At 37.3% G+C, this 12,730-nt stretch overlaps 1 protein-coding gene across 12 annotated transcripts in view; it reads right to left on the bottom strand.

The window, feature by feature from the left end:
- Positions 1-12,730, bottom strand: part of Mub (mushroom-body expressed) — a 191,628-nt gene that overhangs the window by 10,952 nt on the left and 167,946 nt on the right. For 6 of the 12 annotated variants that reach the window (XM_021332756.3, XM_049838952.2, XM_049838951.2 and 3 more), the window contains 7 exons: positions 10,576-10,789; positions 8,042-8,098; positions 7,678-7,794; positions 4,811-4,963; positions 3,768-3,875; positions 3,278-3,397; positions 1,931-2,035 (listed from right to left, as the gene is read on the bottom strand). In XM_021332756.3, coding sequence (XP_021188431.1) covers positions 1,931-2,035; positions 3,278-3,397; positions 3,768-3,875; positions 4,811-4,963; positions 7,678-7,794; positions 8,042-8,098; positions 10,576-10,656 — 741 coding nt within the window. In that variant the 5' untranslated portion in view covers positions 10,657-10,789. Of the gene's footprint in view, positions 1-1,930; positions 2,036-3,277; positions 3,398-3,767; positions 3,876-4,810; positions 4,964-7,677; positions 7,795-8,041; positions 8,099-10,575; positions 10,790-10,896; positions 11,106-11,187; positions 11,395-12,730 lie in introns of those variants that run through there. The other 6 variants (XM_049838960.2, XM_049838956.2, XM_049838957.2 and 3 more) reach the window with 4 other exon arrangements.

The following is a 12,730-nucleotide window of genomic DNA, read 5'->3' as shown; positions in this document are numbered from 1 at the left end:
TTTAAAAGACTATAGGTTTACATTTGTATAAAAATGTTTCATAATACACAATCATCATTAACCAACTTGTTAAGATTTTTACATTGTACTAAAAACTTCTCAATCCAAACCTTAGAACTACAATTTCATATTGAGTTCCAAACAAGTATTTTAGTAAGAACTTTTACTAAAATAATTGTTGTAATAATATACAATTTGCCTTATGTTTACATACTACTGAATGAGTATATTTTACAAGACAATACAAGTTTCATACAAAAGTAGGAAGATGTATCGTACTACACAGTGTTTCTAAACAAAGTATATAACAATATCCTAGAATTAATTTTATATATATATATAGATAATATATAGCTCCAGCTGCTTGTTTTCATCTTCTCTGACATAGCCGGGATGGGATCGCTGGATAGGGTTACCTGGGTAGAAACTAGATTTTACAAAGTAAATATTAAACTCTAGGAAAATTCGCAATGTTTCGCTCCAATTCAGACGACGTATGAATAATTCGGACTATACTTTCAACTGTCAATCATCCGAATTAAACATACTGGATAAGCCAAGCTCATGGATTCAGATTGGACGAAAAGGTAAAGGATTTGCGAATTTTCATAGCGGTTCCAGAAAAAAATTAAACCACGTCGTGAGTACTCGAATGGTGCTGCCCAAAAATGCACCTTTTAAATAACAGAAAGGCAAACTTGACTGTATACTAATATATAAACTTGTAATCACGTTAAGCCATGCGCGACCATGGTTAATCACCATTATTATTTTTCGTGTGGAAAATAAAAAGATAAAATGGAATAGGCAAGGCAGAGGCAAAATAAGGAGAGGTGCAAGTACAGGAACGTTTTGTAACAATTTGATCATCAACGTGCGAGCTGTCTGAAGTACATTACGCTCGTATCTCGGCAATGCCAGAAAACAAACAGATAAAGCTTTTAATGTGAATGTTCGTTACTACACGACTAATATACATAACATTCGGTTCAAATGTGCTAAGATTAAATACTAAACTACGGATCGATATGGAAAACATATTGGAATAAGAATGATACAAAGTGGGGATTCGTGCAAACAAGAAAGAATATATCGATGAGTTTCAAGCATAAAGTGCAAAGAGCAGAGCAAAATAATATGGATTTCATTCCTAGAGTCCACATCACCGGGGTTCTACAACTATTATAGTACAGGGTTAATTCATGGCCGCTACGGGGATCGACACCACACATCCAATTCGAGGGGATTCTGGGGCAGCACCAATCACATAACGTCACTCAGTCCACACAACCTCATAGAGAATACTTTTAAATACTTTGCTATAGTTCATGGGTTTCTTGGTTTTACTAGAAGATCTTCTGCTTACAGGCAAAGTAGAACATTCCGGTTTATCAAGTCTACGGGGGCAGGTCTAGCAGAAATTTTTGCTTCTTTTATTTCAAGATCAGTTGAGCATTCAATGTAACAGACGTGAAGGTCTTTTGGAAACCCTTAACTTTAGGTTCAGCTAGGCCGCGTGTTGTTCGAATTTTGTTTTCTCTTCATGCTTATTTGCACATAGAGGAAACAAAAACACCCTTATAATCGAGAGGTCCAATGCTTGCAGTTCATTCAAAATAAATGGAAAAATCTGAAGTTGTCTGTAAATACCAAAACAGTATCATATTCCGACAAGGAGACAAAAGTTAAGACAAAATGTTGACCAAATACGACAGCCCTCAGAAGATTCCAAGTATTTTCAATGCAGAATTATACAGTTACAACCTAACATAACCGACCTCTTTAGTTCAAAAAGGTACCATCTTCAACTAAGTATCCGACCTATTAAGTCCAAAGAGGTAAGTATGCAGGGCTGGCAACGTAACGGCAGTTGGGTGTCGTATATAAGGGCGGGCGGCGCGTATCTCTGTGAGGTCGTTGGTGCACTCACGAGGTGGTGGTCGTGCAGCGGCGGCGGCAGCAGGTGGTGCGGCGGCAGCGCGCCCACGAGCGGCGGCTTCACCTCCAGCAGCGGGAACACCGGCGCGCACACCGCCTGCCAACCACGCCCGTCACTAACCCGATCTGTTCCCGGTCTTATCAGGCCCCTTTTAACCATTGGGATCCCCTTATGCCATTTTAACGCAAGCGAAAACCAAACGCAAACAGTTGTTCACTCTTCCAATTGCCCCCTTTTTTTCATTACACACTTCTAATGGCCCCCTTTGTTAACCACTCCCAATGGTCCCCTTTTGTCCAGAGACCTCTAACAGGTTAAACACGACCTAAGGTAATTCAGTACCTACCAGCAAGAACTTTACACTGGTCAATGGACGCCTATTCACCATCACGGAACATTGACCGAGTCAAGTGACAAAATTTTACGTATCAACAGACGGAGTTACAAAAAAGGTATGTACCACATGGGCGTATTTGAGCTGTGGACCGCTATTTAGTTTTGTGAGAATTGTACCTACGTATGTACATGAAGTCAACTCCGATACCAATATCAGTAAGTTTGACGTACCATTTCCGAAAAACCTAAACTATATATATTTTTTTGCAAAGAACAATTATTAATCCGACTTAACAAGATTGAAGATGAACGAGAATGAGGGAAAAATGAAAGCAGTTTGATTTGATGACAGATGAGATGAGATAGACATTGCTAATCCTAGTCTCAATATTGAAGGCTGGATACAAAAACCGACCATCCAAGGCCGAAAAACTGATGTTTATTTCATATATTACGTCATTGTTACAATATAATCAGTCAAAGCAATGTTGGAACATTTATTGTAGATTGTGTAAATGTCGACCCTTTTGTAAACACATGTCGCAAAACCAATAAAACGTGTCTTTAAGAACTTATATTCACTGTATTTGTTAAATGAGCCACAGAGGTACTTTACTTAGTTATTACGCATTAAAAAATGTCTTACAGACTGATTATGAGACACTCTTTGAGAATGATATCCAATACCTAGAGAATTATGTCACGTATATTGCTGTAAAAATTACGAACTAAAATATGTAATTAGCCAATTGTAATAAAATAAAATTACTAAGTATAACATTTATTGCCAATGTAAAAGAAAAACATTTTTTAATTTTAACTTAAAATAAAATTTTCCTAATCTAACATTAGTAACAAATACATCTTAAAAATTAAAAAATCCTGCAACAATTTTGGAATAATTTCAAAAAAAAAAAATTGGCAAGACAGAACTACTTTTTTTATTTTGTTTAAATTAATTTTCGTTAATGGCCGTGAAAAGAGTATTTATTGTAAACTTACATCTTGTGCAGGTACAGCATAGTTGCCCTGGATTGTGTATGCTTGTCCTCCGGCTAATATGACTGGTCCGGCAACATTTGGCTTTGGTCTGTATGGAATTGTGGCGCCTTTTGGTGGGCTCTAGAACAACACATTTTCAAAATCAAAATATAACCAATAATGTTTTTTATTGCAGAGATTGATATGTTTATCAACGATTGATCGCATACTGTGAGATGTGAAATTCTTTCGACTTCCCTGTTGGGTTAACTGGTTAACTCTTTGGGTTGGCTTCCAGTCTAATCGCAATCAGAATCAGTACCAATACATGGAAAGACTACCTGTCTGATATCTTTAACCGAGTTAACTATTTGAGCTGTATTGAAATATACGATGCTATAGTACTCTCTTGTATGTAAAAAAATATTTTTCTTATGTGGTCGTCCTCAGTATTACCCTTGTATTTTCCTATTTTACATAGTTCCATCCATGTCGAAAACAATAAACTCACCTCTAGCATAACACAGCAGATGTGATAAATGCATTGTGTGATAGCGTCGCAGGTCCCGCTGATTGTCACCGCTCGCTCTGTTGAGTTTGGTAGCATTTCACTTGCAACCTGCAAATAACATCGATATTAATTATTCTGGAAGTGGGTTCTCCCGATAAGGACATTCAAAATGGGCCATAAATGATCTAGGTTATCGTCTGACAATGCTACCATCACGTATCAACTATAGCGATAACTTTGGGGAGAGTTTTAAGAGAGAAATCAAGCCCCGTTTTGTCGAATATATACCCTGTATCGGCAGTCCGGAATGTATACTACTACACTTTGTTGGACAATTTGAATGGATTTCATAATTATCTACGTATATTCATAGTAATCCTGGTTACTATATCAAAATAATCATAAATGTAACAGAGCTCATACACAAAATTTGCATTATATTGCCAGTTACAGTCAATCTGCATCAAATTCAACTATGTCTAAATCAATTCAAGACCGACCTAAAGAATGCGGTTTATAACCAAATAACGATTTTACTACACTTTCAAGTTTAAGAGGAAGTGGGCGAACTTGCGCATAGCCTGCGGCGATAATGCTCTTGAACTTGTTGCCTTTAAATATGAACTTGTTTAGGTAACTTTAGCCTTAATATATTTAAATACTTGTTGTTTCCGGCAAAGGGAGTACTTTCGTGGGAGTCGGAAAGGCAAATAAGGTGTTATGAATGAAAGGTATGACACATTCAGTCTTGAGTCATACTATACAACAAAATGACTAGCGGATGTTATAACGCAGTCTTCTAAGAAAGTAGCGCGCAAAAATCCAGCCAGAGAGAGATCAGGCGTAGGACCGACATTTACGTGCTTTCCGATGCACAGGTGTATCAATCACCAACTCCCAGGGTCCGGGTTGCTTTGTGAAAGTTTAAGCGATTTCCCCACAAAGCGATTTCGGCCCGACCCAGGAATCGAACCCAAGACCTCGAGCACAGCAGCCGCGCTTGCGACCACTAGACCAACGAGGCAGTCATTATCAATACATACCTGTATGTTAGCACCGGTGACGTCGCGGATCTCCTTGATCTTGGAGCCGCCCTTGCCGATGAGCGAGCCGCACTGCGAGGCGGGCACGATGAGCCGCAGCGTGATGGGCGCGCGGGACCCGCCGCCGCCGCCCTCGTTGAACTGAGAGCACCACTGGAATGTACAACGGTTCTTAACTATAGCGAGGTTTATGCTTTGCGGAAATCCATAACATTAAAAAGTAGGAAAAATATTCAGTCTTAATTCCGCGAGACAATATCTTGGCTGCATCCAAACCTCTATGTATTTACTGTATATTTTTTATTGATGTAGTCCTACTCACGTGCATATACAAATACAGCAAAGGTTACACCCTCCCTCGCCTAGCTCTTATGCAATATACCTAAGAGTAGGACAACCTACATCGAAGAAGCCGCGATTTATGTCTCGCGAAATGAACATTAAATATTTTTCCTAACATTTAATTATGCTTTCTGTATTAAGGTATCTCGCTAGGAGCCCTTGGCTAAGTTACGACACAGATTCGTCGATCATGAGGTAAAGCAACGCTTGGCGTGGTCGGTCCGTGATACCAGATGGTCATCCATCTACGGATTACGACGTATCTGGTTATGATTCTTTCTTTATTTGTTTGTCATTGAAAATGCCTAGGTAAAGTAAAATCAGTAGGTACTCGAGACGCGGTTAAAATCGCGTAATAGAGTAACTAACTCTTTTTCATAGGTTTAAGATTGTTTACTTGAAGAAGCTTGCATATCTAAGAACTCTGATTGGATTCGATAATTCATAATTACGGTAAAAAACTAGTTTCTTGAGAGAAGATATTATGTACAGTTAAATGTTATACATTCACCTACCGACCGCTGTTTATAGCCATTTTTATGGAAAGCCATTAAGTCTTGTACATCGATAACGTTATTTATATTCAAGCTAGATTTTTATAGGTATCCGACCTATTTCGCTGAGGTTACATGTAACTTATAGTAATAAGAGAATGTATTTTAGACTATTAATAATAAATAAATCCTACTAATGTCATACACTTGAAAGTTTTTATGTCTTGATGATGATGAAACTTGGAAGCAACGTAATAGCTTTTTTAATAGAACAACATAAATATATGCTTCTAGTTATCCAGGTGCAAGAAATAGTTCCCTCGGGAAGAGGGTATAAATACGTGCAGAATCAAGTGTCATATAAATTCATTATACATTTGGTGGAGCTAGGAACTTGGTTTCAGCAGCTGTAATTACTTTAAAGTTTAAAGCTACAAAGACAGACTTACATAATCTACATTTATAAAATAACTCAGTTTGCTTGCGTTTGTGAAATCGGATCAATGAAATCGCGAGGTTGCGGTTTGTTTCACCTTTTTTTACCTTAATCGTCTTCAAAGTGCAAAGACCTTTCTATCGAGTCCTCTCAACTCTTTTTCTATTCGTCACTAGTTGTTTCCCGAGCCTGCGGTTTCACCCGCATCCCGGGGGAACTTCTTCCCGTACCCGGACAAAAATATAGCTTAAAAAATGTCACTAGGTTACCGAGAGTAGCTTCCGGTGAAAGAATAGTTCAAATCGGTTCAGTAATTTCGCAGTCTAACAAACACACCAAAAAAGCCTCTTTATTATATTGCTATGTAGATCAGATACTCAAGTCCCAATTAATTGGGCAAAAATAACTGCGTACGGCATAGGTACATTCGTTAGTCGTCACTTCGGTATTAATCCCGCCTAACATTATCCTACATGACATGTTTATAACGTTGAAGGATGATTGACGTCCTCTAATTCAACTAATTGCAATTTTAGCTAAGAGCCTAGCCTACCAAATGCTAGATATGCTAGATTAGCCTACCAAATGGAAGAGAAGTTAGTACTTCGGAAACCCATATGTTACCAATCAGAGACAGGATGGGCTCTCTTCCTTTTTGGCTTTTTCGTCAAGTTATGTTAACCAGCTTTATGTAGGCTGGTTTCCCAAGTGATAGGTTTTCTGGTAGGTAAGCCAGAAGGTAGTCGTAGGTGTCTATTCCTTAGAATCGTAAGATCGTCTTCTATTTTACGGCACAGTAAAGATTTGTCCGTCAATTGTTATTTTTTTCTAAGTTATCCATAAACTTCAATTGATATTCGTAGTAATTTGTGAATAAACTAATACAACTCAATAAACTGACATCTACACTTCTTGATTGCCACACGTAACACAACAAGCTACATTGTAATGGCATAGTAACAGTGGCTTCTGTTATCTTTCAACAAATTAATGAGGTATGCGCAAGAAGTAGGTATACCTACAGATAGGGCTGCCATCCGTCCGGGTTTCCCCGGATTTGTCCTCGTTTGGAGGCCGTCCGGGGGCCGTCCGGGCGGGGTTTCAAGAAGTGTCCGGGGAAAACCCGGACACTTTTCATGTAAGGAAACACCTCATTGAATTTAAGTAAATGTTAATAGTAAATAGATTACAAATTAGGTATAATTTTGTTTAAAAAAAATCGTACTCGTTCGGGGAAAAAATGCGATTTACGCCAAATGTCCGGGTTTTTCTAATGTTTGTCCGGGTTTGGCGAAATTCGAGATGGCAGCCCTACCTACAGAGAATGTGGTAAGAAGGTTAATGTATCACTCATTAATACATTCATTACTTTTCCCTTTAGTTAGTCTAATTATATCCAAGTAGCTGATTCCCGCGGTTTTCTTTAGGGGAATATACTTCCCGTACATGGATAAAATATAGTCTATGACACTCCCAAGTAACAGCTTTTTGTTAGGAAAACGATTCTTAAGTCGCTTCAGTAGACCCCAAGATTATCCCCAGCAAACCTTTAGTTTTTTTGAAGAAAGTTAAAAAGCATAAAAAAACATACAAACCTCTTCGAACTTTTTGCATATGAGTGTGAACGCTTTGAATATAGCACTTGTGTTGCCCGTGACGGTGACAATACGCTCTGGGCACGATCCATCGGATATGTTGATTTTTGCTCCAGACTGAAAACAATATGTTATTAATATTAATAGACCATCGCGATAAGTTAACTCGAGCGTGGATTCGTGCTGTATAAATCTAACATTTATGGCAGCATATTGGAAAATGTTTTAGTATGTATTATTTATCTTAAGCAAGTCACGCAAGTTTTTTTCAATGTTTTTAATCAACATGAACACTACTGAACAAAAGATGATACTTTATTCGAGTTTTGGATAGATTGAAGTTCTTAACATATTGCTAACTTACCTCTTCTCTGAACCTTTTAACAATCTCTCCTTTTTTGCCAATAATACTGCCAACTTCCTGCAAACAAACAGAATCGATGTTATTCTAAGAACTAGTGTTACATTAGATTTAATTAAAATTGTCGTCGAAAATAACCAAAGGGACCGCTACATTGGCAAGTATTGTGCAACGGGCGCACGCACTTGTAATTAATGTAGTCGCGGTGAGATTTATAGTACAAAAGATTTCCTGTCTAGTGGCCAATAATAGTCACTGCAGAGAGATTCTTTGCTGCAGTCAGACGCACCGGGGTTGCAATGAGACGGTTTTAGAGACTTGTTGTATCAGATCGGTGCTGGCAACTGGGCATCTTGACTTCTGCAGTATGTGAACAATGCTATTGCTCAACGCCGCCGCTTACACGACACAAATAGCAAACATAATCTACGCCGCCAGCACACTTCAGCTAAGATTGACAGACACCAATTTAACTGCAGATTAATCTATGAATTATTTACCGAGCCGGTCGTAAATAATTGATTACCTGCTCAGAATTTAGTTTCACTTTTACGTCTTTTGACGAATCGTAGCGTGATAAAGAGAAGTCGGTGAAAATAAAAGTACGCAGTTTACTCTCGCGTAAACCTGGAATTTATGAAGTTATTTGGGACTTTCTTTGGTGCTTTCCAATTTTAAAATATGTATACGTGCTATATTATACATGATGAGAAAACAACCTGACATCATTAAAGTAGCTAATTAATCGAAATGTTTACACAAAAACATACAGTTAACATAATACGAGCGCCAGTCAGTGAACGATAAATATACCGATCGCAGACTGCGATTAAGGAAGTGGGCAGAGCAAACACAATGACAACATTAAATATCACACATTACTCCAATTAGAAAAAGGTACAAATCGAAGTTTGATGAACAGGGCGAGTGCCAATAGCTGGCCGGCTGCCAAATGTACTTTGTATTGGATTACAGCCAATTAAAAGTACCTACATGTAAAGGTAGCTATAGGTAGGTATTAACATCAATACATCTCGCATGTCAGTGCAATCTAACAACATCTAGGTGTGCTAAATTAGTTGATGCTGTTGAGTAATGAGGCTTAAATAAAACAGTTATGTGCCACATGCAGATTTAAGATAAATATTGAGTGAGCTGACACTATAAGGGTTTGTTAGGAATATAAACTGAAAGCCTAGTGGTTAAGCAAGCCTACATGGTTAACAAACAGGATATTGCGTTGAGCAACCTTACAAGTGTGTGTACCCACCCTAACAAGATTAAAATACCAAAGTCATATTAGATTACCATATGTTCAAACAAATACATACAACTCTTTCACAAAGTACAGCATTTATTTAAATGTACTATTGAATATTTATTAGATGTAGAACACATGTTTTACGTTTTGTTTAAGTATCATACAAGTGGTCAAACATTGCTTTAAATATTTGTTGGTGTAAGAAACTAATTTAAGAATTAAAAAACTTTTTATTAACCTGTTGGTTAAAAGACTAATTTCAACTTAGCTGATAAAGGCATATGCTCTTATTCATAATATAATTAAATCATGACATTTAGGTATAACAATTTTTTATTGCAACATGTTCAGTTACCATTTATTATGCAAGATAGGTGTCCAATTTAAAATGATTAGTGTTTGTGCAGCACTATATTATAACTTATAATAGACACTTTTTTGTTGAATCACTAATACACATGACATACATATTATTGCTAGTATGCATCTGTCTCAAAGTCCAATAATTGGAAACAGCTAAACAAAATGCTAAGAATTCATATTTTTTAGATAAGACAATGATACTGTTTATATTATATTAAATAATGACTGTGCAGTTAGCACATTAACTAACAAATTATGTTATAAAATGATCTGTTGACATTTTAGAAATACTACCACTTCTGTTTATTAGTACCATTAAGGTATGTCAAATGCTCTGATTGTTTAACAAACAAAGCTACTGAATGATAATGTAGCAAACACCTAGTACACAGTGTTTGACCCAACGAGATTGTATAAGAACACTGTTTATTTGACATTGGGACCAACACAATGCTTTATCTGGGTAGAGTATGTCAAGTTGATTATGTTAAGAAAGTTCTGTTTTAGTGTATAAGTTAATTGATGAGTAAACTAATTGTTCTCAGATGATTTATTAAACTCTTTTCTTGTTTAAATAATACCTGATTTATTTATGTTCTCATACTTAAGGTTTTAAATGAAATAAAAACACAACAAGTAAGCATGCTATCTAGGTCTAAAATACTCTGTGTTTAATTAGTTTTTAATGCAAGCTAAAATTAACTGTCCAAACTAATTACTAGCACTACTTGCAGATTGGGAAACAGACAACTAAATAATTACTACATTAATAAAAAATACCACATTACTATACAAACTACAGTGGAATTTAGAAGAAGGTAAAGTTTACACTTTCACAATTTGAAAATAATCCAAAATATTTTTAATAAAAAAGTGCCAATTTTGAAAAATAATCAAGTGTTAATTCTCTTACCTTCCCCTGCATGATCAGTCTGATAGTGAGGGTAACTTTGGAGTCTTCCTCGTGAAGAGTGGGGGCTTTCTCCAGTTCCATGCTGGAGGAGGTGTCCGTGGTGTCTCGTGGAATTTTGGCTGCGTACAGGGCTACGTGTGGGCACAGGGGACACTCCACTCAATCTAATGGCTGGGACTCTGGGGCTCGTGGCACGCACTGCAGGCAGGGTAAGCTGGAAAACAGGCGCACATCTCAAAAGGAACGTCCATAGGTCTCGAGCGAACTAAAGGTATAGGGTGTTTAGGCACTCGGCGATTTTTTAAAAGCAAAGCCGATTACCGAATATTTATTTACAGTGACGGTCGATGGCAAGCGTAACGGAATGAGGACGGCAAATGAGGATCTAGACGCTATTATGAACTAACTGGTCTTAGGTACGACCGGATTCTGCGGCTGTAACGCGAGGCGGCCCGCTCCGGACGGAGGGACCGTTACTTGAACTCCGATACCTGTTCGCGGCTCGCGACATAACCTCAGCGTCGCGCCTCATGGCTAGCCGACCAGGTTATCGATCCCAGTAATCCCAAACAATTCTCCCGACAGCCGAGTTTCAACAACTTTCTTACTTACCTCGTTTGTTTTCCACGTTGCAACAATAACTTAACAAATCTTAACACTAATATTATCACCAAGATGTGTATAAAAATCACACTTATCACAATTTTCTTTGTCACTTATAATTATAAAATTAAAATAAAACCCGACGGTGACGCGTCGGTGTGAAGCTTGTAATTGTCATAAACAATAGAGGATAGAGGGAAAAGCTGACTACAGCGCCTCTAGCGGCGAAGAGGAACAGATTTTGACAGTTGACGTTAATGTCGGTAAAACAGGTATTTTAGAGCTCGTATCATAGACGAGCCAGTACTATATCTATCGATAAAAATTATATGCAAGTTGTTGATGTTTGTAAATAATGATTGAAAACAAGTTATGTGCCTTGACCTCGCATTATATTGATAAATACTAGTTTGTGAATTTATCTCAAACATTACCGCACTTATTTTTCGGAGAGAATTTAGCAGATTATGGTGCATTCTTGAACCATTTTGAATTCGTTTGGCATATTTCCAAGTTTTTCTGTTATGTTATGACTAATAGGTGCTAAGCATTCGCAAGTTTCGAAGGTGAAAGGTTGCTTCTGTTTAAAAATTCCTCCATGATAAGATCAATCGTGTGAATCACATTTTAGGTAGGTATCTAATGTGGAAGTAAGTTCGACTGTACCTACCTTGCTATAAAGCCTACCTTACCTAAATTTTATTAACAGCAACAGCAGTTTTATATTTTATGTAAAACATCCGAACTCTGAACATCCTCCTTTTTTGATGTCGGTTAAAAATAATATATTTAACGTAGCATATTATTAAAACGTAGTATTAAAGTCTATAGGTAGGTAAGTTTAGGATTTCTAGAGGCAGTTAGGCAAAAAAACAGTTGGTCCCCGCCCGCCAATATTGAAGTCGAATGCTTTGTCCCATGTAAATTCGTTCCCCTTTTATTGTCAGTCGACGGGATATTTCCTGAGGTAAGCTGCACATAAATACGTCTAACACTAGTCACAATGCTATTAAACACTTATGAAAAATGGCTACCCAGTGCTTATTTTTTTACTTTACCTTGCTGTACAGAATTACAGATACAGTAGAATACAGCGGGTGCATAGTTTAGTCTAGTAGAAACTAGAAACGTTTAAAAGGTGATAGTTATACCAGAAAAACTGGTTTCTTTATAGTACCTAATGGCAATTCGATTAGGTAGGCGTTTACAAACCTATCTAACTTTAGGCTTCAAACCATTATCGACAAATACATTTAAAATTATCATCCCTATTTTTATAAAATGAAAAAATATTCTTTATGGTACCTACAACTTTGTCACTACTCAAGTGCCGCGCACTTTTTTTCGAGATTGTTAAAAAGCTCAGACGCTGACTAACCCTTGAAACGTGGGATAAAAAACTTTAAAGAAGAATAAGTAGACAAACAATCTTCGATTATCGAACTGAGAAAAAAGCTCACAAGTTCCGCGGAACATAAAAGGGTAAAATTGAAAAGCTTTTAATTGAAAATCGCCTCGAGTCATGAAAAGTCTTTGCTTTCTTAGTGCGAGT

This window comes from Helicoverpa armigera, chromosome 12 (genome assembly GCF_030705265.1).
Source record: "Helicoverpa armigera isolate CAAS_96S chromosome 12, ASM3070526v1, whole genome shotgun sequence".
NCBI lineage: Eukaryota > Metazoa > Arthropoda > Insecta > Lepidoptera > Noctuidae > Helicoverpa > Helicoverpa armigera.
Note: the sequence above shows the minus strand (reverse complement) of the source record. Positions and strands in the feature narration are given on the sequence as shown.